Consider the following 12,503-nt stretch of genomic DNA (forward strand, 5'->3'; position numbering starts at 1 on the left):
GCTCGTCCATACCTGTCTTTCAAATTCAGTTGAATACATTAACATTATTAGTTGCTGAACATTTCTGATGGGAGTTTAATATCCCTTTTTATTTAAGAAGTGTAGAGAATTTTACTGCAAACCAAAAGATGGTGAGCTTTGTTTTAGTATAAGCATTCTGCAGCCTTTTCTACATATGCCCTTTACTTCTAATTTGGCTTGACATTGCCATAAAAAGAGGTCTGCTTTTTTGTTTTATTTCAGAGATGATGTCTTATAGATCTTTTTGAGCAAATGCTTATTAGGTTCTAAGATGAAGGCATCTTTCTTTTTCTACATAAAATACATCAGAATTCTGCCTCTGTGTGTCGAGTTCCATTCTGTATCACAAGTGTACTCATGGTTTAGATATCAATAGAGTCAAGGTCTGAGTTCATCATCTCCCTCTACAATATATATATGTATATTTTAATTAAAGAATTGAGAGTGAACTTCATGTATGGTTGAATAAATGAGTGTTTGGTTGTTTTTTCTTCTTCCAGTGGAGGGGAAAATATTTAATAAAGCATAACAAGTAAATAACTGAAGACAGAAAAGTTAAGGGATGACGGGGCTGTCGTTGTGGTCCAGAAGAGTGCACTTCACCAGGAAGTATGAACTAAGCATTTAAACTTGCTATTTTAAGTACTTGCTATTTAAGTGCAGTAGAATAATTTCCTGGTGCCACAGCCACCGGGTAACGTGTTTTATTACAATTTGGAAAGGATATGTCAGGTCCTACTGCAACATGTTACCTTCCAGCAGAAAAGATACCACAGAATAGGTGAGAGGAGACAGGGATATACATCTCAGAATCAAACCATGACTATAAGGGACCTGTAGGCTTTTAAAAAATATATTGATGCAAATGTAAAGGAAGAATACATCCAAACAGGTGCCCTGAATTTGTCTGACTTATTATTAGCAACATTACTACAAACCAAGACTGAAACTTTAATCTATAATAGTGTAATATTTTGTTGAATAATTCTAATAAGTGCTTTACTTTTCTCTGGCAGATGAACGGGAAGATGTTCAAAAGAAAACATTCACAAAATGGATAAATGCACAGCTTGCTAAGGTAATTAATTTCTTATTATTATTTAGAAATCAAAATATATTTTGCATATTTTTCAAAAAAAAAAAGGAAGAAAAAGAAAAAAAAAATATTCTTCCACAGAGGCTTATTTTTCAATATAACAATGATAAGTTGCAGGTATTACTGAGCTCAGCTGACTGATTTATTAGAAACAATGTTCAAGTTTTATTACCTTGATTTCAGTAGGAATTGAAATGTAAGAAGCCATCATCTCCTCAAACAGCTGTCTGCCCAGATTTACTTTGCCTTTTCTCAAACTAGTTACACAGATACTTTACTGTTTCTTGGACGCCTTTGTTGTATTCTTAATATACCATGGAGTTTCTTCTGTTGGGCCTGTCTTTTCTTGTTTCTAGTTGCAATCACAAGTTTAGCAAAACCATATGAGTTGGGAAGGAGCAAGGTCAAAGATAAGAGGTGTGATTAAGTCAGCAAATGATGGAAGTTGATTATAATATGTTTTGAAATAGTTACCTTTTGTGAACTCTTACAGAATGGTAAAGATCTGGAAAAAAAAAAAAAAGAACAAATAACTACTTAATTAAGAGTTCCCTCCCCCTTAGTAGTATATAATAATTCTATCTTTAATAACAGGTAAAAAATGAGCTCAAGCTATTAATTTGATTAAAGATTTTTGAAGTTCATGGCAGATAATTACCAAACTGTATTTGCCAGTAAAAAAATAAATCAACCCTATAATCTGTAATTTTATCTGCTAGGGAATAATTGGCGATAGAGAATAATGAAATAGTAGCTGTGGTATATTTTGCGTTTAGTCTAGCTTTTGATTATGTCCCATCTGATTCTTCTCATTAAAAGAGTAGTAAGATAGCCACCATAATGCTGAAAAACGTGCTCAGCAGTGGTGTAGTCAAACAAGGAGTCCCACATGACTTTTCCATGGTCTGGAGCATTTCCTAATAGTGACTCAAGTGGTTTAGACAGCACACATTTGTGTTCAGCATCTTTACAACAGAGATATCCAGCAGTTTGGAGGAAAGGATTAGGATGAAATACAGTCCTGAAGAAATGGTCTCAATCGATTGATGAATTATGAGACAAGTGTGAAGTATTATATGTAGGACAGAAGTAAAATGTATGCATATAGAAAGGGGAATAACTGTGCAGGCAATAATAAAGCAGAGAAAAGCTCTGGGAAGTGCAGTGAATCACAAACAAAATGAGTCACCAACATGGTACTATTGCAAAAAGGAGGGGAAAAAAAAAGTAAATTTATTATGGCTGTGATAATGGAAGTGCTTGACAGAGGGTGAGAGTTATAATTATTTTATTTTACTTGGCAAGAGTGAGGCTTTAGCTTGAATAATGTACTATCTCGGTCTTCTACATACAAAGAAATAGTCCCAGCAGCAGTCATCTGATCTAAGCTAATTTGAAATGGATTGCCAGTTAAGCCTTGTTATGGTCACAGAAATTGTCACAGAAAACTAAAAGTAACCGTTGCTTCTACATCTGAAGAAAATGTGATGTTCTTTAGAATGTTACTTGCTTAGAAATGGCTGTTTTACAGAATAGCAAAACTTGTAATTACTGAGGAAATCTAGTGCAAGTCTGCAGAAGAGGAACGAGAATTATGAAGGTTTTTAAATCTATGACCTATGAGCAGATGTTGTCAGTGTTAAGACTTGACCCAGTCCTCTGAATGATCTAGATGTATTTCTTCCAATTCTAGTTCAGTGGAGCATATTTTAGCTACCTCTCAGTTCAATTCTATAAATAGTATTTATAGGTATATGTGAACTTGAGTTCAAAAACATCCAAGAGAAGTGCTAATCGCCCTCTACTTTACTTGGACTGTGAGGAAGGTCTCCTAAACAGTATGGTTCAAATTTTACTCTGCCTCATGTGTCACCTGTGTTTTGGACAGGGTCTTTCTACTTCAACAAACTATGGAGGAAAACAAAACAAAACAAACAAACAAACAAAAAAACCTAGATCTTTAAATCTTGGACAAATTGATCGCATCCTACAAAATCATTATGCATAACACCAAAATAGTTTCAGAATAGTCAGTCTGAAAAGGGAAATTGCGTGTGTCTGGTAAGCTTGGTAATACCTGTTAGCTGCCTGTGTGGTACACATGCAGAAAGCATGGTTTGCTCCTCAGTACAGTCATAGACCATGCAAGTTCTATTTCTGTCTCGGATTTTCAGGAGAGAAATACAGGAGGCTCTGCCTGTATTCTGCTGTAATATAGTCAATAGCTGTGCAGTATCTTGGGACTGTGTTTCTCTTTCTTCTAAAGACCAAGATGTCTTGGGATAGGTGGTCTTCAGGACTTCATCGTGAAATTTCATTTCATGTGAAATCTACAGCTTATACCCCCTTCTTCTCCTGACCTATTTTTGGTGATTCAAATCCATCCCTGTTTCTAGTTGTGGAATTGATTTCAGTTAATGGGCTACTCCTGGTTAACAACTTCTCATCATTGTTAGCTTTGTAAAAGTACAATTAATTGTAGAATTGGTTTACATTCACTTCCATGTGGTTGTAGAGGTGCTCTCTTAAGAAAATTGACATAAAGGGTCTGAATTAAGACAGAAGAATATATAATGTCACTCATTTCTCTTATCTTTGAATAGTGTAATCCAGGTCATTAATCAACTGTAAGATATTTAGGGTTGAATGAAATTGTTTTTAATTTCCCCCAGCCTACTGTTTTTTAAAACAAGCAAACAAACAAAAAACTACTTATGGAGTCAAAGTAAAAACATAGTTGTGAATGCTCTGGATCTTAATTTGTGTTGGGTCTGCACTGCACTACCCCAAAGATTGTATTCCTTTCTTGGAAAGTCAGTCTATAGACTAGTAGTCTATAGACTGCTAATGCCTCTGTATGCTTATTCTTTCACTAAGCTTTGAAAATGCTCATGTTTGCAAGCTGTTTTCACTAATGTAAATGCTAATGTAAATGAAAATGATGTTTCTACTATGAGGAATAGTAAATTGTTGAAAAATAATTTTCCAGTATATGTCATTAGCATAACCTAAGAACCCATGTATATTTACATGGGGGAAAAACAAACAAACAAACAAAACAAAAAACAAAACACCACACTTGTTCAAATCATAGGCCTGGAGGAAAGTAGTAGTTCTTTTTCTGGCCATGCATGCAGTGACTCTGTAGTTGGAACATGTATATCTACTTCAGACTCAGAAGCTCTCAGTTCAGCAATGAACTTGTAGCTAAGGAATCTAGTCCGTAAAATGAGATCTGTAAAATCTCTCAACCACATCGTTGTACATCTCTGTATATCCACGATGTGCGGACCCCAAAAACCTCTAGAGTCCAAAAAGTCCATGAAAGGGTACCTAGGAAAAGGTAGCAGAACTGTCAGCAAGATTACAATTGCTGTGGATGAAGCCATGTCTCTTCTCATACTTCTGTTTGCTTGTTGAATGGGGTGCTCTAAAATGAAAAACTGGGAAGAATGCAATTACAGGTCTTTCTTTAACAGCTTTGCAAATGAGTAGGTTACTCTCTAATGCCTACTCCTTTTACTAGCCAGAAATTGGATTATACAGAAATTCTGTGCATTAAAGATTGCAGTATGTGACTCATCTAAATAAGCAACTCATCAGTGTTTCAATAAGACAGGCCAAAAGTTGGCTTTTAACGTTCGTGAGACAAAACACTTAGTAATTCAAAACTATAGGAGAAATTGAAGAATGTAATCCAAGAGACCTTTGTATTTTCCCTGTTCTAACCGTAGACACTTGCATGATTTTCTTTAGTGATACCTTCTTGATTTACAATCTAAATGGCATTCAGTAGCTTGAAACTCAAAGCAACTTTAAACACGTGGAGCATATTACTTTAATATTTTATTCACAAAGAGATTCTCTTTGTCCTCAAAAGAATTTTATTTATAAAGTAATGAGGTTCTGCAGGGTTTACATAAGGGTAGCACAGGAACATATTATAACCTAGTTTTTAATAATAGAACTATAATTAGAACTTTCATAAAATATATTTCACGTCCTGGATAATATAGCTTTTGCTCAGATTCCAAGCTTTTAAAATTTGAAATAATGAAAGTGAATCACAGAACCTTAACTATGTTTTTGGGGAGAACGCTAAAATGTCAGGAGCCTTCAAATGTAGCAACTGTCTGATGGCACTGTGACGCATGCACAACTGTTACTGTAACAGTGCTTTTACCATATTTTAAATAAGCTTGTGTGGTCTTGCTGGTTAAACATTTTCAGTTGTTCATTGCATAATAGGCTTCAAAATACAAAGCATTCATGAAGATAGAAATGTTCTTTATTTTCATGTAGGAAAGAGTCTATAAATAACAAAATTCCAGAACCAAAACCAAACAAACAAAAAGACACAGAAAAGGAAATATATAAATATATAATGTAAATATATAAATAAATACTGGTAATTTATTTTGTTCCCTCACTATGGAAAAGGTGTTTCAAAGTACCAACAATTTTAATAACAGCAATAAAAGGATCTGTTTTCAGTACAGACAAGACAATCAGCTAAACAAGGTCAATTTTGGTAGCTTCAATTTATGTTATACCCTTATGGATAACTTGAGGTTTTTGAACTTATTTTCAACAGCTTAACCTGTAAGTGGGTTTCATAAAAGGATGGTAGTTTGTGAATGAATTTTCAACATTTTAAGCGGCAGTATCAAAAAACAGATGTTCATAAAATCACTTGTAAATTCAGAAGTTTAACCATATTGTCCACATTTCTGCTAGAAAATGGTAGAAAATTCCACTACATAAGGAAGACATTATATATGACAGTGCATTTTTTCATACAAACACTAGAATAATTAATCTTCAATGAGGTAGAGTCAAAAATCAGAAAATGATAGATTTTTAGGGAGAAAAAATGAGGTAATTTTTGATAGTTTCTGTACCTCGTGTTTTGATTTTCCACTGTTGTTACTGAACAAGGTAGAATATGAAAATAAATTTAAAGATACCCAATATTTCATTACTGAGCTTCAAGAAAAACCAAGACTCTTCAGTAAGTAATCATTGTAGTAGAAAACTGAAACTATGAAAAATGGCATCTTTTTATAAGCATATGGATATACTAGGAAAAAAAAAGGCGTGGTTTGTGTGGTGACTATGGAATTAGATTCTCATTATTGTAGTAGTTGTGTGAAGAAACATAATAAAGACATAGCCTGTGTCAAAGATAGCCAGGTTGACAGCCTAATTTAAGATACAGGTGGCTAGTAGAGTAACACTCAGTAAAACAAAATACGTTTTTTGCTCATTAAGTTGTTTGAATATTAGCTAGATGGTTTATGCAGGGATAGCACAAACTGAGAAGGGTACAATACTCTCAATGTTGGTCAAACCACATAGCAGTCTAAATACTCTCCTAATTACCCTGTGTTCATATGTGGATTATATGATATGAGGTGAGGGTTGGTCGCAGTTCTTCCTCTGCTCTTGAGTTCATGGACAACCTGAAGTTATTCAAGACTCCTGTTCACTTGAGTGGTTTCTTCAGATTGTAGCTTAAATGCCTTCTACATATCACATAATGAAAATGACTGGCACAAATGAAATGTTTACTGACTTTTTGAGGAAGTATGTCAAATATTTAAGGTACAGAGAGACTGAACTTCCCTTAGTCTGATATCTGATAGAGAAATCTGCACTGCTGCTTTTGCTTACACACCTGCCCAGTTTTCTGTGTTATCATTCAAAATGACATCAAATTAAAACAAATAAAAAAAGACACTTATGACAAAGTGAACTCAAAGAGACGCAGGGTTGGAAGCAGTCTGTTGAAGAACAGAATAGAGTAGTCTGGTGGGGAAGAGAATAGTTTCATCTGTAATTTATGTGAAAATATGTTAGCCACTATGGCTAATCTACTCCAAACTTCACCAGTTTAAATTCATCACTTAAGCCACATTTTTGGACTACAATTAATAATCATGAAAAGGAGCTGGAAGGGGGCTGGCAATGAATCACAAACAAACAAAAAAAAGAGGTTTAGAAGGTTCACTATTTATCCTGTGCAAACTACTATCTTGACGATTAACCAGTAGGTCAAATGAAGACAGCTGCTTAGATGGGTTAGTGAGCAGTAGGAAAATTAAAATTAAATCTTGTATTTACGGGTTCATATCAGTGTGCTCAAGCTTCATTGGTATCTGTTGGCATGTTGTGTTTTGTAGAAGCAGAACAGTAGTCACATATGCACTTCTAAGAGGGGACTGGCAAAGAAGATCCATAATTTTCACATATAAGAGTAATCAGTAGGGTATGCAGGTGGTGTTGGATTTCAGTTTTTAGAATTGATTTCTAACTAGTGCTTCATCATTGCCTTTGCAGGATGACCTTCAATATCATTGTAGAGAATTTCAGAAAAGTTAATTCAGAGAGCTGTGGTGATCTAGCAATTTACAAGCATTTATTGCCCTCACAAAAGCCTATCAGAGAAACAGAGTGAATAAAACTTTCCTAGCTCCACATCGCCACATATTAGCCTGCAGTCATTCCCAGCCAAAAACATTTGCATCTAGCTAATTATTTATACAGTGTGTTGAACCAGTACCTGATACTGCAGTGTAGATGTCCCCTCAATCTGCCTAATTCATCCAGCCTTTGACAGTTTCTCAGCTAAACTACAAAAACCAGAGTGAGTTCTTCCTACATTGCCTGATACTCTGTTCAAGTGGAATTAAAAGAGTCAGGAGATATCTAAACACTTTGTATTTACTTATTTACATATTTTAACAAATGCAAACTAGTCTCAATTGCATTCATTCTCAGTTACAGAATTAAAAAAAAAAAAAGGCTTACTCTTTTAAGTTGAGGTAAAAGTCTTATTGAGAAATGTTGCATTTCTCAAGTCATGAAGTAGAATGTATTGTAATTTTACTGCATATTCATAATATGGATTGCTTTAAAAGCTTCTGGGTTTGTGCTCATATCCATTTCCTGATTTGGGTCTGTGGCTTTATGCTAAATTTCACCAAAAAACAAAGTTGTGCTCTATTCAACAAAGGAGCACAGATTTGGAGATAAATGTCAAGGAACATTGGATATCCCATGTAAGATAAAATTCAGGCATCATTTTATATATTCACCTCTTATTAATCAAGAATTCCGGGACAAACAAAGATTAACTATTAGTAAAACCCTGACATTGCATCTGTGATGAAACCCTGATCAAATCTTTAATGGCAGCATACTAAAAGTGGATACAGTAGATGTCAGCTGAACCATAAACTAAGCATTGGTAATACCTGCAGAAAACAGTCAGAAAATCATACAGATTTAAAATTGCATCATGTTTGTAGTAAATCCAGAAAACTTACAATTCATATTATTTGTTATTGGTAAGACAGCAAGATTGATATTCATCTATCCTAAATACCTAATAAGTCTGTTCAGTTTTGTTCTCTGTTGACAGCCTTTTAAGATGCTTCTCACAGTGAAGGTGATGAGCAAGAGTAGTTTAGTAAGGTGGGAGCCAAATGACTTTCCTCTTCTACATTGTGGCAAATAACCAGAACTCTCATTGAAGATTAATAGTGCTTAACTTTGCTTTTCAGCTCTGTGTGATCAACACTACCCTTGGGATACATAGTGTTTTAAAATACCAGACTTCCTTATGCCAATAATCTTTTTATAATACGTCTTGCAAGAGCACACCAAAGGTCTATCATGTCTATTCCGTGTTATTAAAGCAAAAGCTTTTCATCTTTTTTTGAAGCTAAATGTTGTTTAAACCCAGTATAGAAAGCACATTTGCATTGTGAAGTGTTAAATTATTTTCCTTTTTTGGATGTCTCCAGAATACACAAGCAAGTGCCAGGAAGAGCACAGGCTCAGAATTATTTTTTTATAGTAAACTTCCTGTTAGGTGTCCATATTCTGCAACTTTTTTTTTTCCTGATGTTGCAACAAGATGGTATGCATGCTGTGTGAATATTTACTATGTTTCAAGTCAGTTTTCTTTGGAATGAAAAATAATTTTTAATTAATTATAAAATGCTTTTTAAGGTAATATAAATGGCAATATGTCCATTTATTTTACTCAGAATTTTATTCTAGAACTCTACTATGTATGAATATACTTTTATAGATTTTTTGTATGAATTTAGCATGAATGGAAGTTAAGGACACTTTAGAGGCACAAGCATCTTCTGCATGTAACATCACCTCTGTGTGCAAGCTTTCAAATTTGTAATCTTGATGACTTCTTACATTTTGCTTCCAATATCATTTTTATCTCGTTGGAAAAATACTAAGGGCATGTCTCCTTTATCAATTTAATATTTATCAATATTTAAGTCTGCCCAATCTACATAGGCTTGGATGCTGTCAGGGAATAAAATACAGGATGAATCCGTTTGCATTTACTCTGAAAACAAGGAACACCAGAAGTTGCTTGGTGTCTCAATGCAGCATGACAAAAACAAAGCACTGTTTAAGAGGGAGGTCTTCTCTGTTTCAACATCAGAAGTGCAAGCTGCATGACCCACTGCGGCAGTCACTCAGCTGGAGATGCCTTTAAAACTGTCAGTACCAGTCCCTTGCACTGAAAACCCAGAAGGTACAAAAATGTATTTGGTTATGCTTCAAAGGCTCAACAACAGATATTTGAAGTAAACAAAAGACTAATGGGACTCTCTGTATTGTTTGTGGTTGTGTTTTCTTATTTTTAAAAAGCTGGTGTTCAAACAGCAGAGGTGTTGCTACGTGTGTGGGAAGGGAGGGGTTCTCAAACGCTTTTCTTCTGTAACATTCTCCCACTGCCAGGAGACTTTACACCTTTGCCTGCTTTTTTTTTTCCCAAACGTCTAAATGACTGCAATTAAACAAGACAGCTCTTGGAGAGCAGATTCTTTTCACTTTGATGAGAAGTGAAACTTCTCCTTCCACTCTATTATCTGCGGGTCTTTCGGCAGGCTCAGAGAGCGTGGTTACTCTCCGTGTCTCTCAGCGGACCCTTCGCTTGCAAGCTTGGAGCAGCTCTGCTCCCTTGACTGCACAAGCAGGGACATGTTTTCTCTGCTTTCCCTTCACATGCTTAAATTCAAACCTAGCTACAGTTCAGGAGCAGCTCTTCCCTGTGGAGTGTGGGGTCTGTCTCCACCAGAGCTTTATGTCCACCTCAGAGCCTGACCCTGGTGGTGGCCGTGCAAGCTCCTGGCAGGGCACCAAGGCCACCCTGTGCTTCTCCACAACAGCCCTCAGTGGGGAAATCTCCAGCAGTTAGAAAGCATTACAGCTGTCGCTGCTGCAACCTAGCCACTGAAGATGATGTAATACTCTTGGTATCTTTTATTTGCACATATAAAGGTTGTGTTTCTTTTTGGAATCAGATTTTAAGGCTTAAAATGTTTTCCACTGTAGGTGACTTCCCTTCCAAAACACGTGAAAGCAAATTATCTTCAACAATAAGCATTTGCATGACTACACATTTTCACCGTTAGAAACGTCTGAGTGAATACAGAATACATATTAAACATTTCTAAAATAATGTAGTATGCCAGGCCTTTAATTTGAAACTTCAGAGATTAGTGGAATTAGGAAGCTTGACTAAAATATATACACTTTTATTATGTTAAAATCTTTTGTCTTTGCATTCTTGTTTTTGTAGCCATTCTTGCAGAATATCAAAGGTTCCCTCAGATGCATTAAACATGCCAAAGCAAGCAAAGCAATCACTACTGTTAGCAATAGAGGGCACTGGACTTTCATTTCTAATATATCTTACTGGAGAAGAAAATACTCAAGTTAAATCCACTGTTTTCCTGCTCAGATTTGGACTTGCACCTCATAGTCTGTTATTCAAATCCTCATATTTTTACTGCACTGTAAGTCAAAAGTATTCATCTAAATAAAACTAAATAGAAAGCTATTCTCTTGAAATTATTTTTGTGTAAGTATCTTGGGGTGGGAGGAGCAAGTTAAATATAGCACTACAATATTGGTCTCAGTGGTGCATATGTCTTGCTTGCAAATTTGTAAACATTTACAAATTTGCATGATTGTTGCTGGCAGTAGACATCATCATTTCCATGCTCAGAATTCATTACCATTACATCTAATCATCTTCAAAACCTCCAAAGCAAAACTCTTCATACAGGCAAATAAGGCTTTAGTGAATTTATACTCATGCTGAAAGTTCAAAAATAAAAACATGAGAAAACAGCATTTTGTTTGAACCCACTTACTTTATATTATGTAAATATACTGAAGCTCAAGCAAATCATACAAACCATTCCTCCTATCTGCAAAACGTGCATCACATTCAATGGAGAGGGGAAAAGAGAAGGTACAAGCACGTACACTTAGGAGTGGGGCACCTATCCAGCATACATCCTTGTCTCAGTGTCACGGCACGCTAGTCAGTGAGGCTGAAAGTCAGGGGGTAGCTTGTCAGCTACCAGCCCAGCTGCATGCTGTAGCCCACAGGTGGGACCTCTGATGAGCCACTGCCCTCCCTGCTGCTGTGTATCATTCTTAAAACTTCTGCCTGAGGTCCTAAGTATATCCTGTGCCTCTCAGCCAGTGTCACTTCTTTCAAGGGGCTGCCTTTGAAATCAGGAAGTTTGGCCACTCCTCCTATGTGTATGAACGCATGAAATATTTTTCAACAAGAACGTCTTAAAAACAAAACTCCCCAACTCCAAAAGACTCAGTTTTAGACAGACTGCATTCATGTTATAGAGTGCATTTTTGGATTTTGATGTTTCAGTGATGATTAGATGGTTCTCAGTTCTGTAAGTACTTACGTTTTTGTGTACTGCTTTCTTTATTATGCTTTTAATACCTGTGTTGTGCACAAATAATTTTTATGCCTTCAAAGGATATACTGATGGACATGATTTTATACCTGCATCAAACTCAACTTTTACTGAGGTTAATTTCTTTAAACCACGTGCCTGTATTTTAGGTCCTACTGTGGCATGAAAACATAAAAGATGATACTATAAAAGATGTTCCTATGGTAGAAGGACATTATTAGAAATAATAATGTTATTTGTACGTGGTTGCAAATAATTTTATTTGCACAAGACCTTGTATATTTATTTTTACATCTCAAGGTGCTCAGTCAGATCTTGGCGGTGTTTCCGGCCCAACACCTCAAGACTATGTGTAACTGTTACAGCTGCTTTACTCTGTTCTTTCTCTGATCATATGTATGGGCTCTTTTGAAAGGGAAAGACTGTGACCTTGCACATGATATCTGCAGTTATTTCTCAGCAGCAGTGGTAAAATTGATGCAGGCACCCTATTAAGTCTTTGCTTAGAGAATTAGGCATATAAAAAAAAAATCCATTTTTTTTTCCAGCTCTGGAAAGGTTACCTGATTTGTAAATCTTTTTTTCTTGTTTCAGTATCCCAGTCCAATTAAATATTG

General features: G+C 35.6%; 1 protein-coding gene across 22 annotated transcripts in view; it reads left to right on the top strand.

The window, feature by feature from the left end:
• Positions 1 to 12,503, top strand: part of DMD (dystrophin) — a 1,241,121-nt gene that overhangs the window by 286,132 nt on the left and 942,486 nt on the right. For all 22 annotated transcript variants that reach the window (XM_080576230.1, XM_080576221.1, XM_080576232.1 and 19 more), the window contains one exon: positions 1,038 to 1,099. In XM_080576230.1, the coding sequence (XP_080432356.1) occupies positions 1,038 to 1,099 (62 nt within the window). The remainder of the gene's footprint in view (positions 1 to 1,037; positions 1,100 to 12,503) is intronic.

Source organism: Anser brachyrhynchus (genome assembly GCF_964034855.1).
Source record: "Anser brachyrhynchus genome assembly, chromosome: 1".
NCBI lineage: Eukaryota > Metazoa > Chordata > Aves > Anseriformes > Anatidae > Anser > Anser brachyrhynchus.